The sequence below is a fragment of the Ceratotherium simum genome, chromosome 33 (assembly GCF_057802395.1).
Source record: "Ceratotherium simum simum isolate JZ-2026a chromosome 33, ASM5780239v1, whole genome shotgun sequence".
Taxonomy (NCBI): Eukaryota; Metazoa; Chordata; class Mammalia; order Perissodactyla; family Rhinocerotidae; genus Ceratotherium; species Ceratotherium simum.
The window spans coordinates 1,919,840-1,933,386 of NC_141932.1; the positions used below are offsets into that span (position 1 = coordinate 1,919,840).

Consider the following 13,547-nt stretch of genomic DNA (forward strand, 5'->3'; position numbering starts at 1 on the left):
AAAGATATAAATAAAATTGACAAACCTTAAAGTACACTAAGAAAAAAGAGAAGACTCATTAAAATCAGAAATGACAGAGGAGACATTGCAACTGACAGCACAGAAACACAAAGGATCATTAAGTGACTACCATGAACAATTCAGCGCCAACAAATTGGATAACCTAGACAAAATGCATAAGTTCCTAGAAACATACAACTTACCAAGACTAATCAGGAAAAACTGAAAACTGAATAGACCTATAAGGAGATGAAATCAGTAATCAAACATCTGCCAACAATGAAAAGCCCAGAACCAGATACATTCATTGGTGAATCCTACCAAACCTTTAAAGAAAAATTAATATAATCCTCCATAAACTTTTTCAAAAATTAAAGAGGATGAACCACTTCCAAACTCATTTCATGAGGCTACCAAAGCCAGACAAGGACACTACAAGAAAAGAAATTTACACCCCAATATTCATGATGAACATACATGCAGACATCCTTCCTAAAATACTGCCAAACCAAATTTAACAGCACAATAAAAAGATAATCCACCATCACCAAGTGGGATTTATCCCTGGGATCTAAGAATGCCTCAACATATGGAAGTCAATCAATGTGATACACCACCATAACAGAAGGAAGGATAAAAATCATTAGATCATCACAATAGATACAGAAAAAGCACTGCAAAAAATTCAGCATATGTTCATGATAAAAACTCCTTCAAATTAGGTATAGAAACAACGTACTTCCGGGCCGGCCCCGTGGCTTAGCGGTTAAGTGCACACGCTCCACTGCTGGTGGCCCGGGTTTGGATCCTGGGCACGCACCGACGCACCGCTTCTCCGGCCATGCTGAGGCCGCGTCCCACATACAGCAACTAGAAGGATGTGCAGCTATGACATACAACTATCTACTGGGGCTTTGGGGGAAAAAATAAATAAATAAAATTATAAAAAAATAAAGAACGTACTTCAACATAATAGATGCTATATTTGACAAGCCCACAGCCTATATCATATTCAACAGTGGAAAGCTTGTCCTCTAAGATCAGGAACAAGACAAGGATGGCCACTTTCTCATCACTTCTTTTCAACATGGTGCTGAAGTCCTAGCCAGAGCAAGTGGACAAGAAAAAGAAAAGACATCCAAATTGGAAAGTAAGAAGTAAAATCATCTCTGCAGATGACATGATCTTACATACAGAAAACACTAAGAACACCTCAAAAAACTGTTAGAACGAATAAAGAAATTCAGTAAATTTGCAGGATGTAAACTCAACATACAAAAATCACTTGCATTTTAGTATATTCACAATGAACCACCTGAAAGAGAAAGGAAGAAAGCAATCCCAGTTACAGTAGCATCAAGACCAACAAAATACTTAGGAATAAAATTAACCAAGGAGCAGAAAGATATGTACCACTGAAAACTCAAACAATGATGAAGAAAATTGAAGAAGACTGAAATTAACAGAAAGATATTCCATACTCATGGATTGGAAGAATTAATATTGTTGAAATGGCCATAATACCCAAAGCAATCTACAGTCTCTATGCAATTCCTATTAAAATTCCAACGGTATCTTTCACAGAAATAAAAAAAAAAAACATACCTTAACTCTGTATGGAACCACAAAAGAGCCTGAACACTGAATAGCCAAAGCAATCTCGAGAAAGAAGATCAAAGCTGGAGGTTTCACATTCCTGACTTCAGACTATCTTACAAAGCTCTAGTAATCAAAACAGCACAATACTGGCATAAAAACAGACCAATGGAACAGAAGTAAACCCACACATATACAGTCAACTAACCTTTGACAAGAGCACCAAAAACACACAATGGGGAAAGGATAGTCTCTTCAATAAGTACTATTGGGAAACCTGGATATTCACATGCAAAGAAACGAAACGGGATCCCTGTCTTCTAGCACTCATGAAAATGAACTCAAAATTGATTCAAGACTTAAATGTAAGTCCTGAAACCATAAAACTCCTCGAGGAAAACACTGGGAAAACGCTCCTTGACATTGTACACGGCAATAATTTTTTATTTTTATTTATTCTTTGTATTTTCTGGAGAAGCATTTTTTTGGCGAGGAAGAATGGCCCTGAGCTAACATCTGTGCCAATCTTCCTCTATTTTTTATACGTGGCTTGATGAGTGGTGTAGGTCTGTGCCTGGGATCCGAACCCACGAACCCAGGCCACTGAAGCGGAGTGTGCCGAACTGAACCACTACACCACCAGGCCGGCCCCAATAATTTTTTAAATATGACATCAAAAGCATAGGCAACAGGGCCGGCCCCATGGTTTAGGGGTTAAGTGCGTGTGCTCCGCTACTGGCGGCCCAGGTTTGCATCCCGGGCGCGCACCGATGCATCGCTTCTCCAGCCATGCTGAGGCCGCATCCCACGTACAGCAACTAGAAGGATGTGCAACTATGACATACAACTATCTACTGGGACTTTGGAGAGAAAAAGGGAAAAAAGAAAAGGAGGAGGATTGGCAATAGATGTTAGGTCAGGGCCGGTCTTCCTTAGCAAAAAGAGGAGGATTGGCATGGATGTTAGCTCAGGGCTGATCTTCCTCACAAACAAACAAACAAACAAACTTGTGAACAAAAAAAGGAACAATCAACACAGTGGAAAAGATATACAAATGGCCATCAGGTGCTCACAAACGCTAATCATCAGGGAAAGGCAAATCAAAACCAGGAGATATCACCTCACACCTGTAACAACGGCCATGATCAAAAAGACAAGAGGTAACACACATTGGCAAGGATGTGGAGAAAGGGAACGCTTGAATACTGTTGCTGGGAATGTAAATCAGTGCAGTCATCATGGAAAATATTATGAAGGTTGCTCAAAAAATTAAAAATAGAACTAAATAGAATTAAAAATATGATCCACCATGCCCACTTCTGGGTATATGTCCCAAGGAAACAAAATCAGTATCTCCAAGAAATATCTGTATGTGCATATTCATTGTAGTATTATTCGCAATAGCCCAGATAGGGAAGCATCATTAAGTGTCCAGCAATAAACGAACTGATGAAGAAAATGAGGTACACGTACACACACACACACACACACGACTATTCAATCAAAAAAAAGTAGGGAAAACTGCCTGCCACTTGCAACAACATGGATGAACCTGGAGGACATTACACTAAGTAAATAAGCCACACAGAGAAATACAAATACTGTACTGTATTATTTATATGTACGCCTATAAAAATAAAGTCAAACTCATAGAAACAGACAGTAGAATGTCAGAAGCTGGGGGCTGGAGAAATGCAGAGATGTTGGTCAAAGGATATACACTTTCATTTATGAGATGAGTGAGTTCTGAGGATGTAATGTACAGCATGGTGACTACAGTTAATAATACTCTATTGTACATTTGAATTTGCCAAGCAAGACAGTAAATCTTAAGTGTTTTCACCAACCAAGAAAAGGTAGTTACATCAGATGATGGGTGTGTTAATTAACTTCGTTGTGGTAATTATTTCATAACGTATACATATATCAAATCATCATGCGCTACACTTGAAATACATATAATTTTATTTGTCATTTATACCTCCATAAAGGGGGGTGTGGAGGGCAAGAAGAAGAAGTCTAAACATTACAAAAAGAATGAAACAAGAAGGTCTTGGAAAATAGCCCACAGTACTGCTAAGTAGTGATCATGACAATACCAGTGATTCCCGTCACAGGCAGGCACAAGAAACTCTCAGCTAAAGGAAGGGATCAAACCATAGAGAACAGAAATTGCATGGATCTGGACACATTCACCTGGTCAGGGAGAAGGCGAGCAAGGCGCCATCCATTAGCCTCACTGACCTGGAATCCTTCCCTTTGAGAGTTCAGAACAGAGGGTATTGGGGCTGCAGGGGAGAGAAGAGGGCAATGCAAACACTCCAGCCCTAGCAACACAGCAACTACTCAGAAAGACAGAGAAGTATGTAATGCCCACAGTTCACATGTGAGAAGGACAGAGCATCTCCTGGGGAAAAGGAGTGGCGGGAAATGCAGAGTCTAGTCCAGGTCACTGGGGAGGGAGAGGGCCTTACCCACGAGGATATGAGTGCAAAGTTCCCCAGCATCACATCGTGGTACAGGTGAATCTGAGTCTCATCAAGGAGGCCCCATTCCTTCCAGGAGAAGTACACAGCTATGTCCTCAAAGGTCACAACACCCTGTCATGACCAACACAAATGAAACCATGATCATTCTCTATCTCTGAGAACTCACAATCCAAATCCTCACACATCTTCCCCATGCTCATCCTCCTCCAAAGCTACCCACTGCAGAGCAGACACCAGGCCCTGGTGCAACTGAGGCCTGATCTCTCCTCAGGGTCCCATTCATGATTGTGTTCAGCCCTCAGCAATAACAGACAGGGGAGCAGATAAATGCCATCTAAGTTTTGGGCCTGGCCTGCACAATCTCATCCCTCCTGTCAAGCAATTCCCCTGGAGTCTCCCAGATTGTGCCTCCAAGACACATACAAAAGTGGGCTACTGCTTCACCATTCATCCCGAACACCAGGGCCCAGGGACCATCAGCTCACACTTCCTCTCAATGTGCACAGAATTCTGTGGACTCCACCTCTCTCACATTTTCAGACCCGATCACTGCACCCCCACAGCTCTGCCACCTCCCTGTCCCACACCACGGGCATCTCCCTGGACTCATGCATGTACTTGGCACATGGCATCCAGAGAGTGCTTGAAAATTTCTAATAGGATCTACTACAGCCTCAGTCCTCTGATCCCAAGCCAGGGAAAGTCACAATACAGCTTTGCAGGCATCTCCTTCTGTTTCTGATCTTTGCTTCAGTATTAGCCACCCAGAACAATGTGTGAAATACAGATGCCCATGACCCTCTTCCAATTCTGTGCTGCACTTGCTCTCCCCTCAAAACCACAACCTTTCACTTTCCACTCAACTTTCATTAAAAGACCAGTCCCATTGGTCTTCATGCCAGGCACAGTGACTGGGACAAATGACCACAACTGCCCCACATCTTATTCACCAGCAAGACTGAAACACCCCAGACCCCATCAAAGCTCACCACACAATTCTGGTGAATCCATACAGTAGTGAATTACTAGGAGCCCTGCACTCAGTGTCATCTTCTTTCAATTACTCCTCTGCCTTCACAGCCACCTCAAGTCCACTCATCCCAGGGAAGCCTTGGCCACCTTCCAGATCAACCTCTCTCCCACACCATTCTCAATATCACTTCTCTCCCTCACCTGGGTTTGAGGGCCAGCAACCCCAATCAGGTGTCAAGGGAGAGAACCACTCCTAGGCAATGCACCCTAGCCTTTCTGACCCACTAATAGCATTGCCACCAAAACCTGTATTCCCCTCCTCAGGGTCATCCACAGCTCCACCCTGGTCCACACAATAGCCATCACCTTTGGATGTCTCCATCCTGAACCTCTCCCCAAATTTCCAGACCTGTGTCCAGCTGCCCACTTGACGCCTCCACTCACTGTTCTCTGAAACATCTCAGACTTTTAACAGGGCCAAAAAAAATCCTTCTGATAGTCCCAAGGAAAATTAACCACCAATTTCCCTATTCTACTTGTGGAGCTTCCATCCATTCAGCTGCTAGGACCAAAAACCCTGTGGTCATCCCTGACTCTCCCTCACCTATAACATCCAAAAGTCTACTTGACATTTCTTAAAGAGGATGGACCTAAAATCCAATCTTTTCTCGCACCTCTATGGCCACCACTCAGTCCATTAACAACTCATCTGGATTACAGTAGTTGCCCCCTCTTGGGGTCCCTGCCTCCTCCCTTAACCCCAAAGCCTGTTTTCCACTGTGCAGCTAGATGGAGCATGTTAAACCTGGGTAAGACCAATTCCTGCCTCTTCTCCAAACCTCTCATTACGTCTGTAACAGAAATCCAACTCCTGGGCCAGCCTCGGTTGCCTAGTGGTTAAGTTTGGTGTGTTCTGCTTCAGCGGCCCAGTTCAGTTCCTGGGTGAGGACCTACACCACTTGTCTGTCAGTGGCTGTGCTGTGCTGGTGGCTCACATACAAAATGAGGAACACTGGCAACAGATGTTAGGTCAGGTGAAGCTTCCTCAGCAAAAAAAAAAAAAAAAAAGAAACCCAACTCTTCATGCAACCACATTACAAGACTGATTACTGACCCCCTGCTCTTTGTTTTTAACAGTGGAGACCTGCTGTTCACTGTTCCCAGCTCAATCACACTTCCAAGCATTTCACATGTTGCCATCTGTTCATGGCATAACCTTCCACATCTGTTTATACTGGCTGCCGGAAATGGGAACATCTCCATGTAACTCTTGCCTGCACTCAGAACCCAGGGCTTGGTGCACTCTCAGGGTCCCCACATCCAAGAGCTGAGAAAATAACAAAGGAAGAGTCTCAAGACACCACATGGGTGATGTTAGGACCACTGAGGGTCTGGGACACCCTCTCCTTTCTTGTGTAGGTTCCCTAAGTACTTTTTCATCCTTCAGAATCTGTGGGAAGAGGCAGGCAACCATGGCTGGGATCCAGATGCACAGGCCTCCCCTGTATCCCCCGCCCAGCGCTGGAATCTGGTGACCTCGGACTAAGTGACTAACCTCTGTTTCAGTCCTCAAAGCTGCCTCTTACCAGCTCTGCGACCTTGGACGAGGACTCAACTCCCTGTGCCTCACTGTCCTAATCACTTCCATTCCAGTGTGTTCTCTCTCTGAGCAACTTTTGGATAACTTTTTAAACCCTAACTCACACTGTGCCCCTCTTCCCTTCACAACCCTCCACGGCTCCCAGGGCCCTCGGATTGAAGGAACAGCCCCTCAGCCTCCAGTCCAGGCGACACTCCGCCTCACACTCTGTTCACTCCACATAGACCACGGACCCCGGGTCCCCGACTCCTCCCGGCTCAGTCGCCCTCCACGCCTCTCCCCCGCGGGCCCTCCCCTGGGTCCCTCTCCCACACCCGTCACCCCGGCTCTCAGAAACAGGCCCCACGAGCGCCTCCCTGTCCCGGACACCGGGGCCTGGGCTGCAGGCCCGTGAGCGGCGCCCGCACTCGGGGCTCTAGGGCTGGGCTGGGCTGAGGTCGGGGAGGGCGCGGAGCACGAGCACTGACTGAGCCGGTTCCCTCCGCGCGGCCGCCGCCATCGGACTCCGGGGGCGGAGCGGGGCTGGGAGCGGCGGGAGAGGAGGGGACCCGGGCACGGCGGTCCTGTCCCGGCCCTGGCGCGGGCCCCCCGGGCGGCGTCGCCGAGACTCAGACCCGCCCTGTGCAGCGGGGACGGCGCCTCCTCTCGCGCCTCCTCGGTCCCGTCACCTCAGCCCCGATCCAGCACCCCGGAGCCTCTAACGGGGTGAGCCGACAAGAGAGAAGCCAAAAGGACTGCGAGGGATGTGAGGGCGACCTTGCTGACTAGACGGGTGTTCCCTTCTCCCTCACTGCTCCACGACGGCGACCTTCCCTCGAGGAGGGCCGTTCTCGGTCAAGGATATCCGAGCACCCGCGTTACCGGCTAAAACCTCCAAACAAATGACCGCCAAGTGCAGGAGCGGGAAGTCCCGCCCAGAAGCGATGCGCGCGCACGAAAACGCCTCATTGTGGTCCCTCACTGGCTCATCTCTGCAGTCTCTCTCCCTCAGTTCTTCAGGGTGCCATAGTTCCCGGAGCTCTGGAGGCCGCGGGGAAGAGTGTTCTCCATCCTGACCCAGTACGGTCTTGGCCACGGGTCCCCTGAGAGATGCTGGAAATTGGTGCTCGTACCCAGAGAGAGGGGCTTTGCTCCCTGTTAAAGGCGGCGAAGAGATGTAATTTCAGACTCGGTGAAGGTGAGCCTGTTCTCACAGGATAAAACGAGTATTTGACAGGCTTTCAAATCTACATGGCCATGTCATTCCATAGAGTCAGTCTGACATAAAATGAGTCCACGCATAGCTGGAAACATTGTTATTGCTCTTAAAATGCGTGGTTCCTGAAGTGTTATCCAGTGTTGTGAGTTAGGGTACGTTTGGTCAGGGAGAAGAAAAAGACTCCATAGAGGGCCATGAGGGGAAGGAAGAAGAGGGATGTTAGGCTGCCCTGAAACAGGTGGACAAGCAGGAGCTCTGTTTCTGGTTCCCACGGAAAACTTCTCCCTTGCCTTTTGGACAGCGATTGTGTTCTACCCATTGAGGAATAGTGTTTTATCCATATAATAATTCTTAGTCCATATCCTAAGATATACTCAATTACTTTTAGCAATCTTACATATATCTCAACCAGAGAAAACTTAACTAATACTATTTTTTTCTAACAGATTGTATTTCTTAGAGCAGTTTTACCATCATAGCACAACTGAGCGGAAGGTACAGGGAATTCCCGTATACCTCCAGCCCCGCCACATGCAATGTGTTCACAGGTGAGTAACACCTCACAAGTATGATGAATGTGTCAAATTACGTATCGGCAAGTACAGCTTCGTTAAACATTGGAGAGTTCACACTGGAGAAAGACCATATTAGTGCAGTGAGTGTGGAAGATCATTTAGTCAATCCTCCACACTTATTGAGCACCCAAGTGTTCATTTTGGATAAAGGCCTTACAAATGCACCAAATGTGGGAAATTATTTTCCAAAAGATTTCCACTACTTTGATACCAGAGAGTTCACATTGGGGTAAGGCCTATGAGTGCATTGAATGTGGGAAATCCTTTACCTTTAGCTTCAATCTCCTAACACATGACAATGTTCAAATGAGGTGAAGGCATTAATATAACACAGTTAGTACTGTGTTATGCACTGAATTATTCCCTCCACCTCATTTTTGTGGAAGCCCTACCACCCAATTTGTCTATATTAAGAGGGTAATTAAGGCTAAATACAGGCTGATTTAACAGTGATTTTATAAGAATAGTTGGAGACATCAGAGGGCTCTCTCTACTCATGCATACACAGAGTGTGAAAAATGTAGAAACAAAAAGTTAAAGCCATCAGTAAAATAGTATTTAGTAAGTGTTCATTGCGTGGAAAAGAACAGTTCGTGAACTTGGAGTCTTTTAATCCAAAACTGATATGAAGCTCAGAGGCATGAAGTTACAGGATGGCTTATAAAGTGAAAATGAAGATGTTGTATAATGATTACGATGATCAGTTATCACAATGAGGGTTTCTAAATGGCATGGGATTCATTAAAAGTGATTATCTTAGGGGCCGACCCAGTAGGGTAGTGGTTAAGTTCTCGCACTCTGCTTTGGCGACCCACGGTTCGGGGGTTCGAATCCCAGGCACGGACCGGCAGACCACTTATCAAGCCATGCTCTGGCGGCGTCCCATATAAAGTAGAGGAAGATGGGCACAGATGTTAGCCCAGGGCTAATCTTCCTTAGCAAAAAAGAGGAGGATTGGCAACAGATGTTAGCATAGGGTCAATCTTCCTCAAAAACAAAAAATCAAAAAAAAAAAAGTGATTATCTTATACCGTTTTAGGAAGATGACTTAAATTGCTTTTATGATTATCAGAGGCATTTATAAGAAATAAGTTAAGTTTAGATTATGTTCATGAAATAAGCTAGATTTAGTTTTGCTTAGGTGGTTTAAGTGGTTTTGTCAGCTTGGGGGATTTCTAGCCTGGTCTCTATTTTGTTTATTTTAACAACAGGAAAGGTCATCTACAAGCCAAGAAGAGAGTTCACACTAGAAACCAATGCTGACGGCACCTTGATCTTGAACTTCTAGACACCCAAACTGTAAGAAAATAAGTTTCTGTTGTTTAAGGCACCCACTCTATGGTACTTTGTTATGATAACCTGAGCTGACTAATGCACATTATGGTAGCAGGAGTTGGATGTTGCTGTAACAAATACCTAAAAATGTGGAAGTGATTTTGGAACTGAGTAATTGGTAAAGCCTGGAAGAGTTTTGAGGTACATGCTATTATTGATAAAAATCTCTGGAAAACAGGAGTTTTGTCAAAGGAAAGCTTTGTTGTATTTGCATGAACAGTTTGCAAACCAGGGAGACGCAGAGTTTGGGGCAACCTGAAAGTACACTCTGAAGAGGGGGAAGGCCCAGCAAGGGTTTTAAAGGCTAAAACCACAGAAGCCACAGGAACATTTTCGCAGTTCCTCTACTAGCTTATCCTCACATAGAAACTATTGTCTTGCGCTGACTCCCTGCTGGGTTAAGGTGAGGCTATATTGGGCTGAGCTACCTAGATACAGAAGGAAACATTTGGTTACAAGTACAGCTTGAGGTTTTTCTCAACAGAACAGAATATGTGACTGCACATTGGTCCCATTATGGCCACTTGACTCCACCCTGTTTTTAGGGCCCAGTTAGCCACACAGAGTCCATTTTGTTTTTCTCTATTATTCTGTGTTTGGAGGTTTCTGATTTTATCTCATTCCACACCATATAAAGAAAAGATTGCCTTCAAGGGACTGTTGGTAGAAATATTAACGTTAATGGTGATTCTGCTAAGGTCTCAGATGGAAACTAAGATGGAAATGTGACTAGAAATTGGAGCAAAGGCAATCCTTGTTATAATGTGGTAAGAACATGGCGAAATTGTGTTAGAGTGTTTGGGCAGGTAGATGTGGTTTGTGATGCACTCGCATATTTACCTGAGGATACTTCTAAGCACAGTGTTGAAAGTGCAGCTTGGGTTTTCTTTACTATTTATTGTAAAATGCAAGAGGTAGGAGATGAACTGAAGAAAGACTTTTTAATCAAACAAGAATCAGAATTTGAAGATTTGGAAAGTTTTCCATCATCCATAATGCAAAAAAATAAGAAACCGTGTTCTAGACACACCACCAAGATATGGCTGGAAAATTATTTGATAAAGAGATTATGGGGGCTGGCCCGGTGGTGTAGTGGTTAACTTTGCACATTCCACTTCGGTGGCCCAGGGTTTGCAGGTTCGGATCCCGGGGTGGACTCATCAAGCCATGCTGTAGTGGCATCCAATATACAAGGTAGAGGAGGATTGGCTCAGATGTTAGCTCAGGGACCATCTTCCTCAAGCAAAAAGAGGAAGATTGGCAATAGATGTTAGCTCAGGGCCAATCTTTCTCGCACACACACACACAAAAACCCCCAAAAAACTAAAAAAAAAAAAAAAAAAGATTATGAATAAATAAGGACACACAAAATTAAAAAAAAAAAGATATTATGGATGTGAATCAATTTTAATCAACCATCTCAGGAGAACCCAGGAATAGAGATGGCATTTTATCAGCAGAAACACTGCTAGCTGAGACTAAATGAGACAGGAAAAAAAAGGATGAGAAGAAGAAAGGCTGTTGGACTTGTGGGATTTCATGGGACCTGACAGGAGAGGTATCTGAATGCAGACATGCGTTATCCTTCAAGAAAAGAGAACAATGACCCCAAATGCAATTAAGACATCATCAGGGCTGCCACTCCCAACACAGGCCAGGGGACAGGGCTGTTTCCTCCTCAGTTTCGGAGGGTAGGGCCCACTCTTCAGTTTCAATGGGCCAGGAAACCACTGGACAGGTCTCAGGAGTAAGGCTGCCCTGCAGAGCTGAGGGGGCGGGGGTGCCCTTGAGAAACCGAGATGTTGTGGCCACTCTCTGGGTCTGTGGGAGTGTTGCTTCCACCTCAGTGGCCCCAGAGGGCAGAGCATCCAGCCAAACAGAACTGTTCTGGAGGCTTAGGATCTAATGGAATTTTTCTTGCTAGGTTTTGAATGTGCTTGGGACCTGTCACCCCTCTCTTTTTCTCTGATTTTGCCATTTTGGACTGCAGATGTCTATCCTATACCTGTCCCACCACTGTATTTCAGCAGCACTTGTCTGGTTTCACAAGTTCATGCCTGCAGAGGACTTTTGCCTCAGGATGAGTCCTACCTTGAGTCTCACTCATATCTGATTTATATGTTCAGGTGAGACTTTGGACTTGGAATTGATGTCAGAATGGTTTATGATTCTTGGTGTTGTTATGAGTGGGTGAATGTGTTTTACATGCAAGAAGAATATGAATTTGGGGCAGCCAGAGAGCAGAATTAAGTTATGGACTGAATTGTGTCTCTCCCAAAATTCTTATGTTGAAGGCCTAATCCCTAACAGGAGTATATTTGGCAATAGGGCCTTTAAGGAGGTATTAATGTAAATGAGATCATAAGGGGAGGACACTAATCTGATAAGACTGGTGCCCTTAGAAGAAGAGGAAGAGACACCAGAGGGCTCTCTCTCTCCATGTGCATGCACAGAGGAAAGGCCATGTGAGGACACAGTGAGAAGGTGGCCATCTACAAGCCAGGAAAAGAGCCCCACCAGAAACCTGCTCTGACATGTTGATCCTAGACTTCTAGCTTCCAGAACTGTGAAAAAATAAATTTTTGTTGTATAAACCACCCAGTCTGTGGCATTCTGCTATGACAGTGTGGTATGGTGATAAGAAATATGTGTTTGGTCTTCGTCCCTGTTCCTGGCACAGAGCTCCTAAAACCCCAGGAATTTCCTAAGTAAGAAAGAGCTATAAAGGTGAAAGGAATGTCTTTGGTTATTATTCATAACTAGCCCCTTTAAACCACACCTGACTTTATGTTAATGAGATGACTTTTGGAAAGCCCCTAAAGATGGGGGCTAGTTGCCAGGGGAACCAGTCATATGATTGGGGGATTGGAGCTTTGAGTCCCAACCGTGACCTCTGGGGAGGAGAAAGGGACTGGAGATGAAGTTTATCATCAATGGCCATTGATTTAATCAATCATGCCTATGTAATGAAGCCTTCATAAAAACCCAAAGGACAGGGTTTGGAAAGTGTCCATGTTGGTGAACATGTGGAGGTACTGGGAGACTGGCAGGCTCAGAGAGAGCACAGTAGGGCCACACTCCTGCTCACATACCTTGCCCTATGCATCTGTCCCATCTGGAGGCTCTTAAGTTGTACCCCTTTATAAGAAACCTGTAATCTAGTAAGTAAACTTTTCGAGTTCTGGGAGCCATTCTCACAAATTGTTATACCTGAGAGGGGGGTCATGAGCACCTCCAATTTATAGCCCGTTGTTCAGAAGCACAGTTGATAACCTGGACTTGTGACTGGCATCTGAAGTGGGGGCCGTCTTGTGGGACTGAGCTCTTATCCTGTGGGGTCTGTGCCAACTCCGGGAAGGTAATTGTCAGAATTCAGTTCAATTGTAGGACACCCAGTTGGCATCCATGGAGAGCTGGAGAATTGGTTGGTGTGGGAAGAACCCCACACATCTAGGGTCAGAACTGAAGTACTGAGTGTTGGTATGAGTACAGAGAAGAGTCCTTTTGAGGCAGTCTGTATCAGTCTTCCTGGGCTGCCATAACAAAATACCACAGATTGGGTGGCTTAAACAACAGAAATTTATTTTCTTGTGGTTCTGGAAGCCGGAAGTCCAAGATCAAGGTGCCAGCAAGGTTAATTTCTTCCAAGGCCTCTCTCCTTGGCTTGCAGATGGCCAGCCTCTTGCTGTGTCCTCACATGGCCCTTTCTCTCAGTGTGTGCGTCTCCCTGCTATCTTCCTTTTCTTATAAAAACAGCAGTAATATTGTATTAAAGCCCCACC

The 13,547-nt window shown here is 45.1% G+C and overlaps 1 protein-coding gene and 1 long non-coding RNA gene across 3 annotated transcripts in view; one reads left to right on the forward strand and one right to left on the reverse strand.

The window, feature by feature from the left end:
* Nucleotides 1-13,547, reverse strand: part of LOC147912689 (zinc finger protein 211-like) — a 132,497-nt gene that overhangs the window by 99,498 nt on the left and 19,452 nt on the right. The window contains exons 1-2 of one of the 2 annotated variants that reach the window (XM_087420926.1): nt 7,414-7,512; nt 4,071-4,196 (exon numbers count right to left, since the gene is read on the reverse strand). The exons of the other annotated variant lie outside the window; for it this stretch is intronic. Coding sequence (XP_087277052.1) covers nt 4,071-4,103 — 33 coding nt within the window. The 5' untranslated portion in view covers nt 4,104-4,196; nt 7,414-7,512. Of the gene's footprint in view, nt 1-4,070; nt 4,197-7,413; nt 7,513-13,547 lie in introns of those variants that run through there. 2 annotated transcript variants of the gene reach the window in all.
* On the forward strand, nt 7,438-13,409 carry LOC147912690 (uncharacterized). Its single transcript, XR_015549403.1, has 3 exons — nt 7,438-7,834; nt 8,302-8,403; nt 9,642-13,409. It is a non-coding gene; the product is annotated as an uncharacterized LOC147912690 (long non-coding RNA).